The sequence below is a fragment of the Emys orbicularis genome, chromosome 3 (genome assembly GCF_028017835.1).
Source record: "Emys orbicularis isolate rEmyOrb1 chromosome 3, rEmyOrb1.hap1, whole genome shotgun sequence".
Classification (NCBI taxonomy): domain Eukaryota; kingdom Metazoa; phylum Chordata; order Testudines; family Emydidae; genus Emys; species Emys orbicularis.
Window position 1 is genome coordinate 61,988,208 of NC_088685.1, and position 24,926 is coordinate 62,013,133.

A 24,926-nucleotide genomic window follows, 5' to 3' on the forward strand; every position below is an offset into this window, starting at 1 on the left:
GGGCCTCCGCTGCTCCTACTTGAGCTTGATCAGAACTACCCCAAGTGTATATACACCAGCAAAGGAATCACATCCATAGTTCGTAGTGTGGACATAGCCTACGGGTAAAAACCTTAACAGTCATAAAAAATAAATGCCCGTATTCTGTCCTCAGTTACATACCCACAATTCCCTCTGATTTCAGTGGAAGATACACACCTCTATCAGGCCCAAAACGTAAACATTTTCTATACATGTACTCAAGCTAGTTTTCAAGATTAATATGTAACCGTAAATCTCACACTGATCCATATTTCACTTAGATTAACTGTAAGTTAGATCTGAGCCAATATCCTAAGCGGTCAGAATTTAATCAACTAAGGAAACAAACCCCCTCATGCCGTGCACACACTGAACTTTTACGGCCTGATTCCTTTCTTGTTTACAACAGTGTGAATCACGAGTATCTTCACTGAAGTCAGAAGGCCAGATCCTCACATCCAGCCAAGTTCATCTCAGAGTAGGACGTGTGTGTGTGTGTGTGTGTGTGTGCGCGCGCGTGTGTGTGTGTGTGCATGTGTGTGTTGGATGGGACATAGCTACCTTAATACTACTCCTGATCCAGGCCCTGCTGATGGTCAAATTGGCCTCTGGCAAAAGATAGGACAGCTACGTAAGTTGGCTGGTAATGTCTCCCTAGGGGCCATTATGCAGCTGAATACGCTGGCGTGCAGAGCACTCTGGCCACACCTCTTGTCATGTGACATAACCTGCTATGCCGGGGAAGTTGGAAGGGGGGTAGAACAGAGCTTCCTGTGCCAGCTCTCTGCTAGTGGAGGATTCCTCTACATAAGGAGAGTCCTCACTTGCCCTTTTAGGCCAGGTTGCTGGCTCTTTTGCACAGGAGGCTGAATCAAGGAGCCCTGGATCTGGTCCACCAGAGTTACACCAGCATAAAACTGATATGAGATCAGAATCAGCCCCTGAAAATCTACCCGATCTATCTATTCCAGCAATTAATTAGTTACCCAGCAACTAATTAGTTAACTATTTGATATATAATATTTAGAAAATCAGTTCAATTTTTCTTATGTAGTTAATCACTTCCTCTGAGTGGATTTGTTTTTGCCTGCAAATGGTGTACTTCCCCAGACAAGAAAATTCAAATGATTGCTCGATGGTTATCAAAAGTCACTTGCAAATGTCAGGGTGAAAAATCTTGGAATATATCATTGAAAAAAATGCATGAGACAGCACTAAATCTCTTTGAAAGACACTGAGTCCTTGTTTCAGTCTATATGGAGAAGAACTACGTAATTCAAACATTACGGAAAGTTCCTATGATATGCTAAAAACTTCATTGTCAGGAAATGTCACTTGAGTTAGCCCCATTCACTCTGTAGGAGGTCATTCATTTCTAAAACATTCTTATGTTGCTATAGAAACAGCAAAAAAACAATAACATATACCTACTAAGAAACCACTATTCATTTCCTGGCCAAAAAAAAAGCCAAGCTCTGAGAAATGGATACAGCAGAAGAGTCCCTGAAACTAGAAAGTGAATCAACTATGATGAATCCTCACATCCCAATTCTCACAGCATTAAAAGAAATGGCAGAACTGGGCCGTATAACATTTAAATGGAAAGACTTTAATACTAAGGGGGGAAAGACCATTATTTAATCCCCAATAAAGAATATCTCCTGAGTATAATAAAATATGCAGTTCTTGTTGTTTACATTACACTAATCTACATTATAAGTATTGGGTCAGATTCTGATCTCAGCTTCACTGAGGTTTAAAGCATGATGGGCTGAACCCTCTCCGGCGTAAAACCTGGCACAGCTCATTTACTTCAATCGAGTTATGTCAGTTTACACCTGCAGAGATTCTGGCCCAGTAACATCTCTAACATAAGTGGAGTTGCTCTGGAATTACTGTGGTGCAAGCAAGATCAGAATGGAGCCCACTGTATCTTGTTCTGATAAACAACTATAAATGCTTTTTTTGGTGACATTGCTCTCAAGTTCATATTTCAAATGGTAATGAACTCCTCTGCTTTAGACGTCTGATGCATTCACCCTCTCCAGCAGTAGCTGTGATATCCTTAAGGCAGTTCTCAAAAATCCTAGCTTCCAGCAACAGGGTGCTCATAAAATAGATTTTCATCTTCCAAAGCATGAAGACATAGATTAGGACTAAACGTACCTGTATAGACTGCCTGACCTAGAGATAAATTTGTTTTTCTTTAAAAACTGCAAACTATTATCTGTTCAAGTTAAGCTATTAAGCAGCCTGTGTACAGTATGTTCTTGTTATCTGACAATATGCCTCTAGGCAGAAAAGGAAACTCTTGCCAGGCCTGCTCTTACCACCCCCTTTCCCAGGGGAAAACAGATTAGAAAAACAGTAGCTCTCAGAAACAGTTGATTGTTAGCTATCGACTGGATTTCCACTCCCCACCCTCAGTGTTCACTATTATATCCTATTTCTGGGATATGACGTGGTTTTGGCTGAGTTGATGTAACAAAATAAAATGGACAACTCAGTGTGTTGCTGGGGGAATCTTTCTGCGGGTTTTCTTAAGTCTTGTCTGTATGTCAACTTGTGATTTGTGTTGTGTCACTGGGACAGAGAGCTAGGGAACAGCAGCAGACGTAGCTCACCAGTCACTGCAACTGCTATTAGTTGCCTGGGAGTAAATCTGACAATGATAGCTGTGCCTAACTGAGAGATTGGGAACAGGCTGGAGAGAGCTACAAGGCTAATTAACACATTAGCCTAGAACGTAGAAAAGGCACCAAAAGGAAGTGCCAGGGTGGAGAGAGAACCAGAAAGAGGCAGGCTCTCAGAGTCAGTCCCACGAGAGATGTCTGAGGGCGAGATCTCCAACCTCTCCTACCCTTGGTCTAAGGGGCTGAGGGTGATATGCTATTGTAGATCAGGTGTTGCACAATGCTGTGAAGATGGTGGGGAAACACTGTAAATAAGCCACCTGTGGTGTTTACAAGCAAAGAGTCTCCACGTGGTCTGCGTACGCAGAGGAAGATAGGTGAGAAAGAGCCTCATCCTGTTATAATCACCATAAATAATGAAGAATACTGCTAGTGTTGCATGAAAAACAAGATGGCCCTGCTTAGGTGCCTCCACTGCCACACATCCTGTTTCACTAGCTGAATTCTGTGGTTGGTTTAATTTTCTTTTCCTTTTTGCAGTTTCATTTCTGTCGCATTTAAAATTCAATACAATTCTATTTAGCTACTGGTAAGGGAAAACTTCTACCAGCCACTTCTGTGAGTTGAAGGGAAGCCAAAGCAGTCAGATCCTGGCTGGGGAAAGAGGGATGGCTCACCCCCTTCAAACCTACCAATGCCATCCAACCAGAGCTTTGTGGTGTCAGGCCCATATATTTTAGAGAGAGGATGAGTATGGAGCAATTTCTGCAGCATTCCCACCTCTGGAGCCTGCAGCTATCCAGTCAAGGGCTGATGCAGTTTAAGCATTTTTATCCTCCACAAACTTTTCTCTGACTGTTACTCCTCACCAACGGGTGCACTCAGACAATGGATAAAAGAGGCTGAAGACCTGTGCTCTAAAAACAGCCCCGGGACTACTGTCAACCTTCTCAGATCTGTATGAATGGGGCACGAAAAAAACCTGCTTATTCCATGGGATAGGGAAACCCACCTGCCCACCCCATCCCCAACAAAACAGTAAGGAAGAAACCCATGTCCCCTACACAGGAATAAATTCCACAGTATGGAATATGGCCCTCCATTTCTAATTTCCCATGTGCTTACTTCTTCCTTCTCTACTGTCTTTGAACAGTTTATAAAACACTGGGCCTCTGGAATGTGTTTATCCTTGGACTGGATCAGATAGCTATGCTAACATTTTATATAGCTGAGATTAACTGGAGTTCTTTGAAAAACTTTGCACCTGAATTCTTTTAGAAGGAGAAAAGATGAGGCCAGTACAGACCAAGTCCTGGGAAAGATAAAAGGAAAGGGAAGGGAAAACAGGAAGAGATCCCAAATGGTAAACAAGGACTGCAACTAGCAAAGCAACTGAATGTTTTGGAGGGTTTTTTTTCCTCAGGGAGACTCCTAGAAAGGACAAGCCTGTCCCACATGGCTCAACACACTGTAGAACATTTATCTGTTGCAATGGGGAGGAAAAGGACAGATTTGAAAGAACAGGGAAGCGGGATTAGTAAATGCAACAATATACTTTGGAGAGACCTCAAGAAAAAGAAGGTGTTGCCTTAAGTCACTACGTCTACACAGCAAACACCTGTGGCTGGCCCAGATCAGCTGACCCGGGCTAGTGAGGCTCAGTCTGCAGGGCTGTAAAACCCCTTTGTAAACATTTGGGCTCGGGCTGGAGCTCAAATTCTGGGATCCCATGAGGGGGTGACAATTTTTAGCCCCGCAGCTCGAGACCTGCGAGCCCAACTCAGTTGACCCAGGCCAACAGTGGGTCTTTTATTCCAGTGTAGATGTACCCAAAGGGCCCTATTGCCTATTCATTAGAATTCCATGGAATCATGGGAAAGTTTGGATTTTTCCTTTTGTTTCCTTCCATCATGACTAAACAATAGCAGGAGATACATTTTTAGATTGTTTTATCCACTCTTGTTTCATTAGCTTTACCTTTTCTCAATTGCCTCATTTATTTTTCTTATTATTTCTCAATCTTCCCTCCATGGACTAACCATTCTATTTCTTGGTACTGATCAGGAAAAAAACATATTTGAAACACTATTCCAAACATTAAACCCAGATAGCAAAGTCTTTGTTTATTTTGATGGCAGGCGGGGGGTGCCTTGGGGAGGCACTGATTTCTCCAGGAGTTAAGGTCTGTGCGAATTTGATTCTCATAGCTTTCATGTCACAATATAGTATTGTTATTTTTCATATGGCTTTCTCTTATTTGAGAAACTGAGATATATAAAGGGGCACTGCATTTACTGATATTCACATTTATTACAAGATGACTTCACTATTATAGGTTTTACTCTGCTGCTGTCATCTTCCAAAGGATCTAGAGCTGAGTAATGAGATTTACTACATTAGACTCATTGGCTCTTTTCCTTTTGTTCCTGCAATGGCAAAAGAGTGATCTTAAAATCTGGACTTGGTGCTTTTATATAAAACCAGCCCTGGGATAAGGCCCGTTTATCAATTTGAAATTCTTAAAATCTAAATCACAACCAGTTTCTTTTTCATATTCTTCTTATCCTTATTCATTTACGTTGCAGTTGTGCACATAGGCATGACTCATATTTTCACTTCTGTAGAAACTTCAGGAACATGATGCAATTTAAAGCACCTAAAATGTAACCAAATAAATGAATGATTATATAATATCTATAAATAATTACCTTCAAGTGTTTCTCCTTGCCCAGGCAGGGCGTCCCCTGCTCCAGATGCATACAAGGCAGTCACGGACAGTGCATACCTGGAGCCTTGTTCTAAATCTCTCAGCACTGTAGTGGTAGTATCACCCCTTGTGGTTACCTCCTTGGTATCACCTCCAGCCACTGGAGTATACGTTATATGGTACCGCTGTACTTTGCCAGGTGCTGCACTCCAAGATAACTTCATTGTGGATGTTGTAGCATCAGAAACTCTCAAATTTCTTGGACTTCCTCGGGCTATACATGTGAAAAGACATTGAAAGCATATCATAAAACAAGCCCCATTTCTTTCTTTCTTTTAAGATCATTATAAGAGAGATAGCATACATGCTTAAGTGATTTCCTGGATCAGTTCCAGACTGCTGAGCAAATTCCAGGATTCAGTCCAGAGCATTGATCTAAGACCTGAAAGGAATTTTTTAAATACAACTTCACAAGAAGTTATTCCCTAACGTAAATTAGAGCTTTTGGATATTTTTAAGTGTTTTTGAAACTACCATGATATAATACTTAATTTTGATAAAACTCTATTGAGCATCCAGGATATAGTAAAGCTTTTGGTACCATAATGATAACATGCGCCCTTCCCCATCTCCCATGAATACACATATCCATTAGGATGTAGCCTGAGGAAGTTTTGACTTCCTACTACAAAGACTCAGGCTCAATCCTGGAATTTGCTGAGCACTTTTGATCTGATCCAGCAAATCACTTAAGCATGTCAATGGGCTGCAGTATGAATGGAGCACAAAAAACACGTGCTTATTCCATGGGGTGAAGATCCCTCCATGAAGACACCTCCCCATCCCATCCCCAACAAAACCGTAAGGAAGAAATCCATGTCCCCTACACAGGAATAAATTCCATAGTACGGAATATTGCCCTCCATTTCTAATTTCTCATGTGCTAAATTCTTCCTTCTCGACCATCTTTGAACAGTTTATAAAACACTGGGCCTCTGGAATGTGTTTATCCTTGGGCTGCATCAGATAGCTATGCAAACATTTTATATAGCTGAGATTATCTGGAGTTCTATCGAAAACTTTGCACCTCAATTTTTTTAGTAAAGAAAAGATGGGGCTAGTGCAGACCAAGTCCTGGGAAAGATAAAAGGGAAGGGAAGGAAAAACAGGAAGAGATCCCAAATGGTGAACAAGGACTTCAACTAGCACAGCAACTGAATGTTTTGTGGGGGGTTTCCTCGGGGAGACTCCTAGAAAGGACAAGCCTGTCCCACAAGGCTCAACACACTGTAGAACATTTATGTGTTGCAAAGGGGAGGAAAAGGACAGATTTGAAAGAACAGGGAAGCGGGATTAGTAAATGCAACAATATATTTTGGAGAGACCTCAAGAAAAAGAAGGTGCTGCCTTAAGTCACTACGTCTACACAGCAATCAAACACCTGCGGCTGGCCCAGATCAGCTGACTTGGGCTAGCGAGGCTCAGGCTGCAGGGCTGTAAAGCAACTTTGTAAATGTTTGAGCTCAGGCTAGAGCTCAAATTTGGGGATCCCTTGAGGGGGCAGCAATTTTTAGCCCCGTAGCTCGAGACCTGCGAGCCAAACTCAGTTGACCCAGGCCAGCCATGGGTCTTTTTTCCAGTATAGATGTTCCCAAAGGGCCCTATTCATTAGAATTCCATGGAGTCACTGGAGAGTTTGCATTTTCCTTTTGTTTCCTTCCACCATGACTAAACAGTAGCAGGATATACATTTTTAGATTGTTTTATCCACTCTTGTTTCGCTAGCTTTACCTTTTCTCAATTGCCTTATTTATTTTTCTTATTATTTCTCAATCTTCCCTCCATGGACTAACCATTCTATTTCTTGGTACTGATCAGGAAAAAAACATATTTGAAACACTATTCCAAACATTAAACCCAGATAGCAAAGTCTTTGTTTATTTTGATGGCAGGCAGGGGGTGCCTTGGGGAGGCATTGATTTCTCCAGGAGTTAAGGTCTGTGCCAATTTGATTCTCATAGCTTTCATGTCACAATATAGTATTGTTATTTTTCATATGGCTTTCTCTTATTTGAGAAACTGAGATATATAAAGGGGCACTGCATTTACTGATATTCACATTTATTACAAGATGACTTCACTATTATAGGTTTTACTCTGCTGCTGTCATCTTCCAAAGGATCTAGAGCTGAGTAATGAGATTTACTACATTAGACACATTGGCTCTTTTCCTTTTGTTCCTGCACTGGCAAAAGAGTGATCTTAAAATCTGGACTTGGTGCTTTTATATAAAACCAGCCCTGGGATAAGGCCCGTTTATCAATTTGAAGTTCTTAAATTCTAAACCACAACCAGATTTTTTTCATATTTTTCTTATCCTTAATCATTTACATTGCATTAGTACACATAGGCATGACGCATATTTTCACTTCTGTAGAAACTTCAGGAACATGATGCAATTTGAAGCACCTAAAATGTAACCAAATAAATGAATGATTATATAATATCTATAAATAATTACCTTCAAGTGTTTCTCCTTGCCCAGGGAGGGCATCCCCTGCTCCAGATGCATACAAGGCAGTCACGGACAGTGCATACCTGGAGCCTTGTTCTAAATCTCTCAGCACTGTAGTGGTAGTATCACCCCTTGTGGTTACCTCCTTGGTATCACCTCCAGCCACTGGAGTATACGTTATATGGTACCGCTGTACTTTGCCAGGTGCTGCACTCCAAGATAACTTCATTGTGGATGTTGTAGCATCAGAAACTCTCAAATTTCTTGGACTTCCTCGGGCTATACATGTGAAAAGACATTGAAAGCATATCATAAAACAAGCCCCATTTCTTTCTTTCTTTTAAGATCATTATAAGAGAGATAGCATACATGCTTAAGTGATTTCCTGGATCAGTTCCAGACTGCTGAGCAAATTCCAGGATTCAGTCCAGAGCATTGATCTAAGACCTGAAAGGAATTTTTTAAATACAACTTCACAAGAAGTTATTCCCTAACGTAAATTAGAGCTTTTGGATATTTTTAAGTGTTTTTGAAACTACCATGATATAATACTTAATTTTGATAAAACTCTATTGAGCATCCAGGATATAGTAAAGCTTTTGGTACCATAATGATAACATGCGCCCTTCCCCATCTCCCATGAATACACATATCCATTAGGATGTAGCCTGAGGAAGTTTTGACTTCCTACTACAAAGACTCAGGCTCAATCCTGGAATTTGCTGAGCACTTTTGATCTGATCCAGCAAATCACTTAAGCATGTCAATGGGCTGCAGTATGAATGGAGCACAAAAAACACGTGCTTATTCCATGGGGTGAAGATCCCTCCATGAAGACACCTCCCCATCCCATCCCCAACAAAACCGTAAGGAAGAAATCCATGTCCCCTACACAGGAATAAATTCCATAGTACGGAATATTGCCCTCCATTTCTAATTTCTCATGTGCTAAATTCTTCCTTCTCGACCATCTTTGAACAGTTTATAAAACACTGGGCCTCTGGAATGTGTTTATCCTTGGGCTGCATCAGATAGCTATGCAAACATTTTATATAGCTGAGATTATCTGGAGTTCTATCGAAAACTTTGCACCTCAATTTTTTTAGTAAAGAAAAGATGGGGCTAGTGCAGACCAAGTCCTGGGAAAGATAAAAGGGAAGGGAAGGAAAAACAGGAAGAGATCCCAAATGGTGAACAAGGACTTCAACTAGCACAGCAACTGAATGTTTTGTGGGGGGTTTCCTCGGGGAGACTCCTAGAAAGGACAAGCCTGTCCCACAAGGCTCAACACACTGTAGAACATTTATGTGTTGCAAAGGGGAGGAAAAGGACAGATTTGAAAGAACAGGGAAGCGGGATTAGTAAATGCAACAATATATTTTGGAGAGACCTCAAGAAAAAGAAGGTGCTGCCTTAAGTCACTACGTCTACACAGCAATCAAACACCTGCGGCTGGCCCAGATCAGCTGACTTGGGCTAGCGAGGCTCAGGCTGCAGGGCTGTAAAGCAACTTTGTAAATGTTTGAGCTCAGGCTAGAGCTCAAATTTGGGGATCCCTTGAGGGGGCAGCAATTTTTAGCCCCGTAGCTCGAGACCTGCGAGCCAAACTCAGTTGACCCAGGCCAGCCATGGGTCTTTTTTCCAGTATAGATGTTCCCAAAGGGCCCTATTCATTAGAATTCCATGGAGTCACTGGAGAGTTTGCATTTTCCTTTTGTTTCCTTCCACCATGACTAAACAGTAGCAGGATATACATTTTTAGATTGTTTTATCCACTCTTGTTTCGCTAGCTTTACCTTTTCTCAATTGCCTTATTTATTTTTCTTATTATTTCTCAATCTTCCCTCCATGGACTAACCATTCTATTTCTTGGTACTGATCAGGAAAAAAACATATTTGAAACACTATTCCAAACATTAAACCCAGATAGCAAAGTCTTTGTTTATTTTGATGGCAGGCAGGGGGTGCCTTGGGGAGGCATTGATTTCTCCAGGAGTTAAGGTCTGTGCCAATTTGATTCTCATAGCTTTCATGTCACAATATAGTATTGTTATTTTTCATATGGCTTTCTCTTATTTGAGAAACTGAGATATATAAAGGGGCACTGCATTTACTGATATTCACATTTATTACAAGATGACTTCACTATTATAGGTTTTACTCTGCTGCTGTCATCTTCCAAAGGATCTAGAGCTGAGTAATGAGATTTACTACATTAGACACATTGGCTCTTTTCCTTTTGTTCCTGCACTGGCAAAAGAGTGATCTTAAAATCTGGACTTGGTGCTTTTATATAAAACCAGCCCTGGGATAAGGCCCGTTTATCAATTTGAAGTTCTTAAATTCTAAACCACAACCAGATTTTTTTCATATTTTTCTTATCCTTAATCATTTACATTGCATTAGTACACATAGGCATGACGCATATTTTCACTTCTGTAGAAACTTCAGGAACATGATGCAATTTGAAGCACCTAAAATGTAACCAAATAAATGAATGATTATATAATATCTATAAATAATTACCTTCAAGTGTTTCTCCTTGCCCAGGGAGGGCATCCCCTGCTCCAGATGCATACAAGGCAGTCACGGACAGTGCATACCTGGAGCCTTGTTCTAAATCTCTCAGCACTGTAGTGGTAGTATCACCCCTTGTGGTTACCTCCTTGGTATCACCTCCAGCCACTGGAGTATACGTTATATGGTACCGCTGTACTTTGCCAGGTGCTGCACTCCAAGATAACTTCATTGTGGATGTTGTAGCATCAGAAACTCTCAAATTTCTTGGACTTCCTCGGGCTATACATGTGAAAAGACATTGAAAGCATATCATAAAACAAGCCTCATTTCTTTCTTTCTTTTAAGATCATTATAAGAGAGATAGCATACATGCTTAAGTGATTTCCTGGATCAGTTCCAGACTGCTGAGCAAATTCCAGGATTCAGTCCAGAGCATTGATCTAAGACCTGAAAGGAATTTTTTAAATACAACTTCACAAGAAGTTATTCCCTAACGTAAATTAGAGCTTTTGGATATTTTTTAAGTGTTTTTGAAACTACCATGATATAATACTTAATTTTGATAAAACTCTATTGAGCATCCAGGATATAGTAAAGCTTTTGGTACCATAATGATAACATGCGCCCTTCCCCATCTCCCATGAATACACATATCCATTAGGATGTAGCCTGAGGAAGTTTTGACTTCCTACTACAAAGACTCAGGCTCAATCCTGGAATTTGCTGAGCACTTTTGATCTGATCCAGCAAATCACTTAAGCATGTCAATGGGCTGCAGTATGAATGGAGCACAAAAAACACGTGCTTATTCCATGGGGTGAAGATCCCTCCATGAAGACACCTCCCCATCCCATCCCCAACAAAACCGTAAGGAAGAAATCCATGTCCCCTACACAGGAATAAATTCCATAGTACGGAATATTGCCCTCCATTTCTAATTTCTCATGTGCTAAATTCTTCCTTCTCGACCATCTTTGAACAGTTTATAAAACACTGGGCCTCTGGAATGTGTTTATCCTTGGGCTGCATCAGATAGCTATGCAAACATTTTATATAGCTGAGATTATCTGGAGTTCTATCGAAAACTTTGCACCTCAATTTTTTTAGTAAAGAAAAGATGGGGCTAGTGCAGACCAAGTCCTGGGAAAGATAAAAGGGAAGGGAAGGAAAAACAGGAAGAGATCCCAAATGGTGAACAAGGACTTCAACTAGCACAGCAACTGAATGTTTTGTGGGGGGTTTCCTCGGGGAGACTCCTAGAAAGGACAAGCCTGTCCCACAAGGCTCAACACACTGTAGAACATTTATGTGTTGCAAAGGGGAGGAAAAGGACAGATTTGAAAGAACAGGGAAGCGGGATTAGTAAATGCAACAATATATTTTGGAGAGACCTCAAGAAAAAGAAGGTGCTGCCTTAAGTCACTACGTCTACACAGCAATCAAACACCTGCGGCTGGCCCAGATCAGCTGACTTGGGCTAGCGAGGCTCAGGCTGCAGGGCTGTAAAGCAACTTTGTAAATGTTTGAGCTCAGGCTAGAGCTCAAATTTGGGGATCCCTTGAGGGGGCAGCAATTTTTAGCCCCGTAGCTCGAGACCTGCGAGCCAAACTCAGTTGACCCAGGCCAGCCGTGGGTCTTTTTTTCCAGTATAGATGTTCCCAAAGGGCTCTATTCATTAGAATTTCAAAGAGTCACTGGAGAGTTTGCATTTTCCTTTTGTTTCCTTCCACCATGACTAAACAGTAGCAGGATATACATTTTTAGATTGTTTTATCTACTCTTGTTTCGCTAGCTTTACCTTTTCTCAATTGCCTTATTTATTTTTCTTATTATTTCTCAATCTTCTCTCCATGGACTAACCATTCTATTTCTTGGTACTGATCAGGGAAAAAAAACACATTTGAAACATTATTCCAAACATTAAACCCAGATAGCAAAGACCTTATTTATTTTGATGGGGGGGGGCACCTTGGAGAGGCATAGATTTCTCCCGGAGTTAATGTCTGTGCCAATTTTAGCACCAAGTAGATAGTCAAGCCATCCAAGTATGCCGCTAGTTACATGTTCACCTCATTTCAGAAGCTGATATGATTTATGCAATATTTCAGCTACATCCTATCATCTTCGTCTTAAATTCATGGGTAACATGACCTAATTTTAAGTGCACTTTTAGTCTTAGCTCCAAAAGATATTATCTTCTTTACCTGGAAAGGTTTTGTCTAAATATCCACAAATTTTCAAGGAAATTGAAAGGAAAGGAATTTTTTAAATATACAGCTTCACATGAAGTTATTCCCTAATGTAAATTAGTGCTTTTGGATATTTTAAAAGTGTTTTTGAAACTACCATGATATAATACTTATATCTATCTCATAGAACTGGCAGGGACCCTGAAAGGTCATCAAGTCCAGCCCCCTGCATTCACTAGCAGGACCAAGTACTGATTTTGCCCCAGATCCATAAGTGGCCCCCTCAAGCATTAAACTCACAACCCTGGGTTTAGCAGGCCAATGCTCAAACCACTGAGCTATCCCTCCCCCCTTAATTTTGATAAGAACATAAGAACAGCCGTACCACATCAGACCAAAGGTCCATCTAGCCCAGTATCCTGTCTATCGACAGTGGCCAATGCCAGGTGCCCCAGAGGGAGTGAACCTAACAGGCAATGATCAAGTGATCTCTCTCCTGCCATCCATCTCCATCCTCTGACAAACAGAGGCTAGGGACACCATTCCTTACCCATCCTGGCTAATAGCCATTAATGGACTTAACCACTATGAATTTATCCAGTTCTCTTTTAAACGCTGTTATAGTCCTAGCCTTCACAACCTCCTCAGGTAAGGAGTTCCACAAGTTGACTGTGCGCTGCGTGAAGAAGAATTTCCTTTTATTTGTTTTAAACCTGCTGCCTATTAATTTCATTTGGTGACCCCATGTTCTTGTATTATGGGAATAAGTAAATAACTTTTCCTTATCCACTTTCTCCACATCACTCATGATTTTATATACCTCTATCATATCCCCCCTTAGTCTCCTCTTTTCCAAGCTGAAGAGTCCTAGCCTCTTTAATCTCTCCTCATATGGGACCCGTTCCAACCCCCTAATCATTTTAGTTGCCCTTTTCTGAACCTTTTCTAGTGCCAATATATCTTTTTTGAGATGAGGAGACCACATCTGTACGCAGTATTCGAGATGTGGGCGTACCATTGATTTATATAAGGGCAATAATATATTCTCAGTCTTATTCTCTATCCCCTTTTTAATGATTCCTAACATCCTGTTTGCTTTTTTGATTGCCTCTGCACACTGCGTGGACATCTTCAGAGAACTATCCACGATGACTCCAAGATCTTTTTCCTGACTCGTTGTAGCTGAATTAGCCCCCATCATATTGTATGTATAGTTGGGGTTATTTTTTCCAATGTGCATTCTTTACATTTATCCACATTAAATTTCATTTGCCATTTTGTTGCCCAATCACTTAGTTTTGTGAGATCTTTTTGAAGTTCTTCACAGTCTGCTTTGGTCTTAACTATCTTGAGCAGTTTAGTATCAGCTGCAAACTTTGCCACCTCACTGTTTACCCCTTTCTCCAGATCATTTATGAATAAGTTGAATAAGATTGGTCCAAGGACTGACCCTTGGGGAACACCACTAGTTACCCCTCTCCATTCTGAGAATTTACCATTAATTCCTACCCTTTGTTCCCTGTCTTTTAGCCAGTTCTCAATCCATGAAAGGACCTTCCCTTTTATCCCATGACAGCTTAATTTACGTAAGAGCCTTTGGTGAGGGACCTTGTCAAAGGCTTTCTGGAAATGTAAGTACACTATGTCCACTGGATCCCCCTTGTCCACATGTTTGTTGACCCCTTCAAAGAACTCTAATAGATTAGTAAGACAAGATTTCCCTTTACAGAAACCATGTTGACTATTGCTCAACAGTTTATGTTTTTCTATGTGTCTGACAATTTTATTCTTAACTATTGTTTCAATTAATTTGCCCGGTACCGACGTTAGACTTACCAGTCTGTAATTGCCGGGATCACCTCTAGAGACCTTTTTAAATATTGGTGTTACATTAGCTAACTTCCAGTCATTGGGTACAGTAGCTGATTTAAAGGACAGGTTACAAACGTTAGTTAATAGTTCCGCAATTCACATTTGAGTTCTTTCAGAACTCTTGGGTGAATGCCATCTGGTCCCGGTGACTTGTTAATGTTGAGTTTATCAATTAATTCCAAAACCTCCTCTAGTGACACTTCAATCTGTGACAGTTCCTCAGATTTGTCACCTACAAAAGCCGGCTCAGGTTTGGGAATCTCCCTAACATCCTCAGCCGTGAAGACTGAAGCAAAGAATCCATTTAGTTTCTCCACAATGACTTTATCATCTTTAAGCGCTCCTTTTGTATCTCAATCATCAAGGGGCCCCACTGGTTGTTTAGCAGGCTTCCTGCTTCTGATGTACTTAAAAAACATTTTGTTATTACCTTTTGAGTTTTTGGCTAGCCGTTCTTCAAACTCCTCTTTGTCTTTTCTTATTACATTCTTGCACTTAATTTGGCAGTGTTTATGCTCCTTTCTATTTGCCTCACTGGGATTTGACTTCCACTTTTTAAAGGAAGTCTTTTTATCTCTCACTGCTTCTTTTACATGGTTGTTAAGCCACGGTGGCTCTTTTTTAGTTCTTTTACTGTGTTTCTTAATTTGGGGTATACATTGAAGTTGGGCCTCTATTATGGTGTCTTTAAAAAGCGCCCATGCAGCTTGCAGGGATTTCACTTTAGTCACTGTACCTTTTAACTTCTGTTTAACTAACCCCCTCATTTTTGCATAGTTCTCCCTTTTGAAATTAAATGCCACAGTGTTGGGCTGTTGAGATGTTCTTCCCACCACAGGGATGTTGAATGCTATTGTATTATGGTCACTATTTCCAAGAGGTCCTGTTATAGTTACCTCTTGGACCAGCTTCTGCGCTCCACTCAGAACTAAATCTAGAGTTGCCTCTCCCCTTGTGGGTTCCCATACCAGCTGCCCCATGAAGCAGTCATTTAAAGTATCGAGAAATTTTATCTCTGCATTTCGTCCTGAAGTGAAATGTTCCCAGTCAATATGGGGATAATTGAAATCCCCCACTATTATTGAGTTCTTAATTTTGATAGCCTCTCTAATTTCCCTTAGCATTTCATCATCACTATCACTGTCCTGGTCAGGCGGTCGATAATAGATCCCTAATGTAATATTCTTATTAGAGCATGAAATTTCTATCCATAGAGATTCTATGAAACATGTGGATTCACTTAAGATTTTGCCCCAGATCCATAAGTGGATAAATCACATTTGAACATTCATGATATAGTAAAGCTTTTGGTACCATCATGATAACATGCTCCCTGCCCCATCTCCCGTGGCCACACATGTATGTTAGGATGCAGTCTGTGGACTCTAAGTTCTGACTTCCCACTACAAAGACTCAGGGCTCAATCCTGGAATTTGCTGAGCACTCTTGAACTGATCCAGCAAATCATTTAAGCATGTCAATGGACTGCAATATGAAAGGGGCACAAAAAAACCCTGCTTATTCCATGGGATGGGGGAAGACACTTCCCCACCCCATCCCCAACAAAACCGTAAGGAAGAATAACTTCCATAGTATGGAATATTGCCCTCCATTTCTAATTTCTCATGTGCTAAATTCTTCCTTCTCGACCATCTTTGAACAGTTTATAAAACACTGGGCCTCTGGAATGTGTTTATCCTTGGGCTGGATCAGATAGCTATGTAAACATTTTATATAGCTGAGATTATCTGGAGTTCTTTGAAAAACTTTGCACCTCAATTTTTTTAGTGAAGAAAAGATGGGGCTAGTGCAGACCAAGTCCTGGGAAAGATAAAAGGAAAGAGAAGGGAAAACAGGAAGAGATCCAAATGGTAAACAAGGACTGCAACTAGAACAGCAACTGAATGTTTTGGGGGGGGTTTCCTCAGGGAGACGCCTAGAAAGGACAAGCCTGTCCCACAAGGCTCAACACACTGTAGAACATTTATGTGTTGCAATGGGAAGGAAAAGGACAGATTTGAAAGAACAGGGAAGTGGGATTAGTAAATGCAACAATATATTTTGGAGCGACCTCAAGAAAAAGAAGGTGTTGCCTTAAGTCACTACGTCTACACAGCAATTAAACACCCGCGGTTGGCCCAGATCACCTGACTTGGGCTACCGGGGCTCAGGCTGCACGGCTGTAAAACCACTTTGTAAACATTTGGGCTCGGGCTGGAGCTCAAACTCTGGGATCCCTTGAGGGGGCAGCAATTTTTAGCCCCATCGCTCGAGACCTGCAAGCACAACTCAGTTGACCCAGGCCAGCCGTGGGTCTTTTATTCCAGTGTAGATGTATCCAAAGGGCCCTATTGCCTATTCATTAGAATTCCATGTAATCATGGGAAAGTTTGGATTTTTCCTTTTGTTTCCTTCCATCATGACTAAACAATAGCAGGAGATACATTTTTAGATTCTTTTATCCACTCTTGTTTCGTTAGCTTTACCTTTTCTCAATTGCCTCATTTATTTTACTTATTATTTCTCAACCTTCCCTCCTTGGACTAACCACTTTATTTCTTTGTAATGATCAGGGATTTGAAACGCTTTCCCAAACATTAAACCCAGATAGCAAAGACCTTATTTATTTTGATGGTGGGGCGCCGGAGGCGCGGGGAGGCATTGATTTCTCTAGTAATTAATGTCTGTGCCAATTTTTGCACCAAGAGGATAGACAAGCCATCCAAGTATGCTGCTAGTTACATTTTCACCTCATTTCAGAAGCCGATGTGACTTATGTAATATTTCAGCTACATCCTACCATCTTCATCTTAAATTCATGGGTAACATGACTTAATTTTAAGTGCACTTCTAGTATTAGCTCCTAAAGATACTTTCATTTGTCTCCAAAATTGTTGTGCTCTTATTCTTACCTTCTTTACCTGGATAGGTTTTGTCTAAATATCCGCAAATTTCCTATTTACTATTTTAAATAAAATACAGTACCATTCAGTGAGCACGTGCCCGATGTCGATCTTTATAGATCTTTGTTACATTAGACACATTTACTCTTTTCCTTTTGTTCCTGCACTGGAAAAACCGTGATGTTAAAATCTGGGCTGGGTGCTTTTATATAAAACCACTCCGGAGATAAGGCCCGTTTATCAATTTGAAATTCTTAAAATCTAAATCACAACCAGTTTCTTTTTCATATTCTTCTTATCCTTATTCATTTACGTTGCAGTAGTGCACATAGGCATGACGCATATTTTCACTTCTGTAGAAACTTCAGGAACATGATGCAATTTAAAGCACCTAAAACGTAACCAAATAAATGAATGATTATATAATATCTATAAATAATTACCTTCAAGTGTTTCTCCTTGCCCAGGGAGGGCATCCCCTGGTCCAGATGCATACAAGGCAGTCACGGACAGTGCATATCTGGTGCCTTGTTCTAAATCTCTCAGCACTGTAGTGGTAGTATCACCCCTTATGGTTACCTCCTTGGCTTCACCTCCAGCCACTGGAGTATACGTTATACGGTACCACTCTACTTTGCCAGGTGCTGCACTCCAAGATAACTTCATTGTGGATGTTGTAGCATCAGAAACTCTCAGATTTCTTGGACTTCCTCGGGCTATACATGTGAAAAGACGTTGAAAGTGTTTTTGAAATTACTATGATATAATACTTAATTTTGATAAATCACTTTTGAACATTCATGATATAGTAAAGCTTTTAGTACCATCATGATAACATGCTCCCTTCCCCATCTCCTTTGGGCGCACACGTCTGTTAGGATGTAGCCTGTGGACTCTAAATTCTCACTTTCTACAACAGCTCCTCAGGGGTCAATTCTGGAATTTACTGAGTACTTTTGAACTGCAAATCACTTAAGCTTCTCAATGGGCTCCAGTATGAATGGGGCACAAAAAAAAACCCATTTATTTATTACGTTAGTGAGATTTATTACATTGGTCACATTTACTCCTTTCCTTTTGTTCCTACACTGGCAAAACAGTGATCTTAAAATCTGGGCTGGGTGCTTTTATATAAAACCACCCCGAGATAAGGCCCATTTATGAATTTGAAATTCTTAAATTCTAAACCACAACCAGTTTCTTTTTCATATTCTTCTTATCCTTATATAGTAGTGCACAAAGGCCTGACTCAGAATTGAGGCCCTTTGTTGCTAGGTGATATACAAACAGAACGGTAATCTAAACTCCTTAGCCCCCTTTTACTTCTGAGATTAAACTTTGATCTTCTGATGACTATGTAGTTTACATTTCGGTTTCTGCTGTGTTTTCCATACTCCTCTCAGTATTTGGAACCTTATCTCACAGCATTTCTGGGAAGTCCTTGTTTCAGGGCCCTATTTTCATCTGCTTTAAGACCCCTTCATACTGCTCTCACAGTGTAAAAGGGACCAAGTGTAAATGAGAAGTAAGCCCTTAACGTATTCAAGGGTGAGATTAACAATTCCCTTTTAGTTTATTTTATGGATGTGAACTACATTCATTTGCTGTTATTTTACCTCCTAGGGACATCAAGATACACCCCTGACCAGCACAGAACATAGCCACGTTTCCTTTCAAAGCCTAGTGGCAAAGTTACCCACACATTGACAATTATTGGATGACAATGAGAATGTTCAGACAGCAAGTAGCAACATCTACATCTGGGAAGTTCTCCACAGCAAGGCAGAGAGACATCATCCTACCATCCATATAAGGAAACCTATGTCTCCGGCTTATTGCTGCCAGTGTTCTGTTAGCATTCATTTCCACGCTCTAGCTCTCATTGGTCACAAACAGCTGTGATCCATTCTCTCTATGCATAGGCTATCTGTTGCTCATTTTATGTGACCCTGAATGTCTTACATTTAGAGTAAACGTCATTTCCAACCAGAGTTTCAATACAGGTTAAAGCTCTGCCCATGTTTTCAATCAGACAAGACTTTTTAACACCAAGATAATAAAAATGATCTGTCGCCAAACTGTTCCCGAGTTCACAGCCAGCTACATCCTGTAAGGCAGAGACCTATACTGAGGTTGGTTTGGAGGCGCACAGCCCCAGCTGTGCGAGTCACTTAGTCCAAAGCTTCCAGGAGCCCAGAGGATATTTTACCAATGCAACACACTTTTCCAGGAGGCAAAGTGGGATCCTCCTGTCCAGTGAACATTCCCCACCTCTACCTGTCCTCTCTAGTGGATGCTAGCCCTAGATAGTCCTTGTGCTGTGAGTAGAGGGATGACAACTGTGCTTGATTTACAAGGATGGTCACAAAAGGAAGAAGGGATGTTCTTAGGCATATTTTTTATTCAGCGTTTTACTTCTGTAGAAACTTCAGGAACATGGTGCAATTTAAAGCACCTAAAATGTAACCAAATAAATGAATGATTATATACTATCTAAAAATAATTACCTTCAAGTGTTTCTCCTTGCCCAGGGAGGGCGTCCCCTGCTCCAGATGCATATAAGGCAGTCACGGATAGTGCATATCTGGTGCCATGTTCTAAATCTCTCAGCACTGTAGTGGTAGTATCACCCCTTATTGTTACCTCCTTGGTTTCACCTCCAGCCACTGGAGTATATGTTACAAGATATCGCTGTACTTTTCCAGGTGCTGCACTCCAAGATAACTTCATTGTGGATGTTGTAGCATCAGAAACTCTCAAATTTCTTGGAGTCCCTAGGACTATACATGTTAAAAGATATTGAAAGCATATCATGAAACAAGCCTAATTTCTTTCTTTCTTTTCAGATTATTATAAGAGAGATAGCATACACGCTTAAGTGATTTGCTGGATCAGTTCCTGACTGCTCAGCAAATTCCAGGATTCAGCCCAGAGGGTTGATCTAAGACCTGAAGGGAATTTTTTAAATATAACTTCACAAGAAGTTATTCCCTGAGACAAATTAGTGCTTTTTGATATTTTAAAGTGTTTTTTGAAATCACCATGATATAATAAACATCCATGATATAGTCCAACTTTTTGTACCATGATAACATTTTTTGCCCATTTCCCATGGACACAGATGTCCATTAGGGTGTAGCCTGTGAACTCTCAGTTCTCACTTTCTACTACAAATACTCAGGACCCAATACTGGAATTTGCTGAGCACTCTGAAACTGATCCAGCAAATCACTTGGGCGTGTGCTTAATTTTAAGCATGTAAATAGGCCCCTACGGAATCAGGTTTAAGACTATCAGTAACAAAAAACAAAACAAAAACAAACAAAAAACAGAAAGAAAAAAACAGAGAGACAAGGAAGAACAATTTGCTTCCGTAAGTCACCATGCACATCTTTTATTGGTATGTATATTATATGGCACAGAAACTACATTAAAATAACTTTCAGGTTGATGCACAAAATTTATAAAAGCAATGAAAATGTGAGGTAACAGTGCAAAATTATTTTTGTGGTAACCATTTGTGCATAGTATCAGAGGGGTAGACGTGTTAGTCTGGATCTGTAAAAAGCAACAGAGAGTCCTGTGGCACCTTTAAGACTAACAGATGTATTGGAGCATAAGCTTACGTGGGTGAATGCCCACTTCGTCAGACGCATAGGCACAGGAGCACATATGGTTCCCTACGGAAAAGTCCAACAACCCTATGAGACACTTTAAGTACCACTCAAAAATACTGACTTCCACAACACAGTAACTCATCACTTAAAGTCGTCCCGGTTAATGTTGTTTCATTGTTACGTTGCTGATCAATTCGGGAACATGCTCGTTTAAAGTTGCGCAATGCTCCCTTATAACGTCGTTTGGCAGCTGCCTGCTTTGTCCACTGCTTGCAGGAAGAGCAGCCTGTTGGAGCTAGCTGGTGGGGGCTTGGAACCAGGGTGGACCGGCAGCCCCCCATAAGCTCCCCGCTCCCCTAAGTTCCCTGTGCGGCAGCCGCCCAGCAGGCTACCAATTGCTGGCAGTTCAGCTGTCCCTCCCCCCACTGCCATGTGCTGCTCCTGCCCCTCTGCCTTGGACCTGCTCCTCAGAGCCTCCTGCTTGCTGTGCAGGGGGAGGGGGAAGAGGGGGCTAATGTCAGGGTGTCCCCCTCCCCCTGCTCCTGCCCCCAGTTTCCATTTAGCAATCAAAATTTGATCTTTATTTCTGTAACGTTTTAATGTTGCATAAACATTAAGAGCCCAATCCAACAGTTATTGAATTCAATGTAAAGACTATCACTGATTTTAATGGATGCTGGATTAGTCCCTAAATAAGCAACTTGCTGACAGTAGATAAAGATGTGTAACCTACAATGATATTTTGAACAATGAACAATTTTTAGGCTTATACATACTTCGTTTGAGTTTAAACCTTTCAAATTGAAACGTTTTTGAAACAGACAATTCAGAAGTCTTATTTTCTTTGCCTGACATATATGTGGGCATTTTGCCCAAGGCACATCAACACGTTTAGGAGTTACAGATTCAAGAATGTATACAAAACGCAAAATCCAAAGGTTCTTGATTAGAATTTGGGATGTTGTTATATTTAAATTGTTTCTCAATTAAACTTGCATGATTCTAAAACACCCCATTCATCTTGCTGTAACAAGAAAAAAGAGAAAGGAACATCCAAGTTACACATACTGAAAATAAAAAATATATCAATGTGCACAACCTTCTTCTCAAGCCACACTACAAGCTTGTTATTTATTACGTACCTTCTTCAGTTTTTGCATATCCATTCAATGAATTTCCAGGCCCAGACTGATACTCAGGAATAACATAAACTTCATATCTTGTATCGGGAGTCAAGTTCAGTAGCGTAGTTGATCTTTCATTTGCTGGGACAGTTACTTGTTTTCTCTCTCTTCCAGTCACTGGCCTGTATGCAACCCTATACCTCAGAACATTTCCTGGAGCTGGCGTCCAGCCAACCTTAAAGCTATCAGTAGTTTCATCTGTTATCATTAAGTTTCGAGGAGCCCCTTTAACTGCAAACAAACACAAATATAATTTGCAAACATTTGCCTTCAGAGAACCAACTGCATTACTTCATCCCACTTACCAAGACCAGGGCCTACATTTTCAAAAAGGGAATCGTTATTTTTCTATGCTTCTCATTTTGGATGACCAATCTGAGACACCTTATAAGGGCTCGGTGTTTCAGAGAACTGGTACACAGCACTTTCTGAAAATCAGGCCCCTTCAATGCATACCACCTCTGACTGCCAGAAGGGGACCAGAAAAGAGGGGATGAATCACTCAGTAAATTGCCCCGTTCTGTTCATTCCCTCTGAAGCATCTGGCACTGTCCACAGTCGAAAGACAGGATACTGGCATAGATGGACCATTGGGCTGATCCAGTATGGCCGTTCTTAAGGTCTTATCAAGTCAGGCCACCAAAATTATGAGTTGCTTTTGAAAATTTAGAACCAAAGCTACAACTTAAACTGCACCAATGTTTGCTGATTTATGTAACCACTCAAGGATCTGCCAAAGTAGTTGTTTAACAGAAGTAGCCTTCTAATAAAGGTAGAGTAGAGCTGTACTCAGTACATTTGTGTATACTCTCGGGCAGTTTCTTAAAATAACAGGTTGCTTAATAAAGATTTTTTTTTGCACACATTTCATTGATTGTGGGTATTTACTTCTGTGCCATCCCCAGTCACGGATGAGTGTCAGATGCACTTGACTACACATATGCACACACCAGATTTTGAAAAGCCATCTAATGTAGTAATCAGGAAAAATATTGAAAATATTGGAGCTCTATAAGCTAAATTCTCAGCATTGATATGAATTTTTCATTTATTGACTATTTAAAATGTTTATGAATTAGGCTGTTCCCCTCAAGAGAGAAAATCGCTTGTTATCCTGGAAGATAAGAAAAACTAAGGCCTGCTTTGTAGCATAGCCTGCTCCTTGACAAAAATGATGGCTTCAGCTGAGACCATTCAGCTGGATTGGATAGATGGAACAGGGCAGAATTTAATCCTTTGCCACATACCTTGGGCCAAATTAAATCATATGTTGCCCAGCAGTCAATGGGAGTTTATTCACATGCATTTGAGGACAACATTTGCTCTTGAGTGTTCACTAACCACATCAAGGTAAACTTCCTCAACAAAGATAATTGGAACATCATTATACCAGAAATATTGTTCATTTTATTCAATTAAAGATCTGTTTGAAAGTTGAACAAAAAACACTTCCTTTAAAAAAACAAAAATTTATTTTTTCAATTGACCATAAATACAGAATAGGATTTAAACTCTGTAGCTGCTTAAAGCCCAAATCAGCTATCAAGAAACCAGCTATTCAACCCAAGCTGCTGGCAACTCAGCATGCAGAACTACTGGCATTTACATGGCATTAGTGGCTTCTCAAAAATGGCAGGATTTTATCAGATCAAAATGATGAGCATTTTAAAATGCACTATCAGTCATAATATGGAGTGTATTTCTGACATGTCTGAAATTTTGGTTAAAGCTGCTGTTCCCCCAGTTCTTCACATTTCAGACCTACATTTCTATGATTTATGTGTGGATAGTATCAGCCAAGCAGCCATTTGAGGCAGATGATTTCCTAAGGGAGAGTTGCATGTGGCTAAAACATTATGACCTGTGCAGTTACAGTGAGATTATGTATACCAACACATACAGGATGAAAGTCCAGATCCTCAACTCCCATTCATCTCAAAGTTCTTTAGGTGTCTAAATGCATTTGAGGATCTGGGCCAAATTGGACTCTTCCCTCAATCCAAGCCATTTTATAAATAAACACATATTTTAATCAATACTAAGGAAAATACATCAACAGAATAGCTTTTCATGCTATTCCCTTTGTTCGTGTAGTTCACCAGAATCTTCTGGAATACAAAGGTCGAAGATTATAGGGTGAACTAGGAATATGGAAAGTAATGTGTACAGCTTAATAGCCTAGCTAGATTAGATTGAATTGAATAACTAACTAACTATAGGGGTAAAATAATAATAAATTAACTGTAATGTTACCCCTTAAAATAGGCGTGATCTTGCAGACGGTACTCACAGAAAACTCCCGTGGTAGTCTAATATCTATAGTGTCAGGCCCATTAAGTCTTGCTATTAAGGAGTTCCCATCTGGGAAATAGAGTTCTTTATTCTATCCATATAACCTTTTTTTCTATAAACACAAGTTAAAAGACCTAGGTGCAGCAAACCACTTAAGTATATGCTTAACTTTAAGCATGTGAGTAGTCCCAATGAATTTGCTGGATCGGAGCCTTAACCAGTGTGTGTTCACGTTATACTTTTTTTGTTATTTAATTTATTGATACCACCATACTCTATTGGAAAAGCGGCTTCTGAACCTCCAAGAAAACACAGTATCCAGCAAACTTAAGGGAAATAAAACACAACCTTAAATCTAATAGTTGTCCTTTATTGAAATTTTAGACCTAAAGGCCTGGTCTCCACTGGGGGGGGATCGACCTAAGATATGCAACTTCAGCTACGAGAATAGCGTAGCTGAAGTCGACGTATCT

The 24,926-nt window shown here is 40.4% G+C and overlaps 1 protein-coding gene across 1 annotated transcript in view; it reads right to left on the reverse strand.

The window, feature by feature from the left end:
- Nucleotides 1–24,926, reverse strand: part of COL12A1 (collagen type XII alpha 1 chain) — a 126,372-nt gene that overhangs the window by 90,327 nt on the left and 11,119 nt on the right. Inside the window, exons 11-14 of the mRNA XM_065401398.1 lie at nucleotides 22,120–22,392; nucleotides 19,868–20,140; nucleotides 17,804–18,076; nucleotides 10,403–10,675 (exon numbers count right to left, since the gene is read on the reverse strand). Of these exons, the coding sequence (XP_065257470.1) occupies nucleotides 10,403–10,675; nucleotides 17,804–18,076; nucleotides 19,868–20,140; nucleotides 22,120–22,392 (1,092 nt within the window). The remainder of the gene's footprint in view (nucleotides 1–10,402; nucleotides 10,676–17,803; nucleotides 18,077–19,867; nucleotides 20,141–22,119; nucleotides 22,393–24,926) is intronic.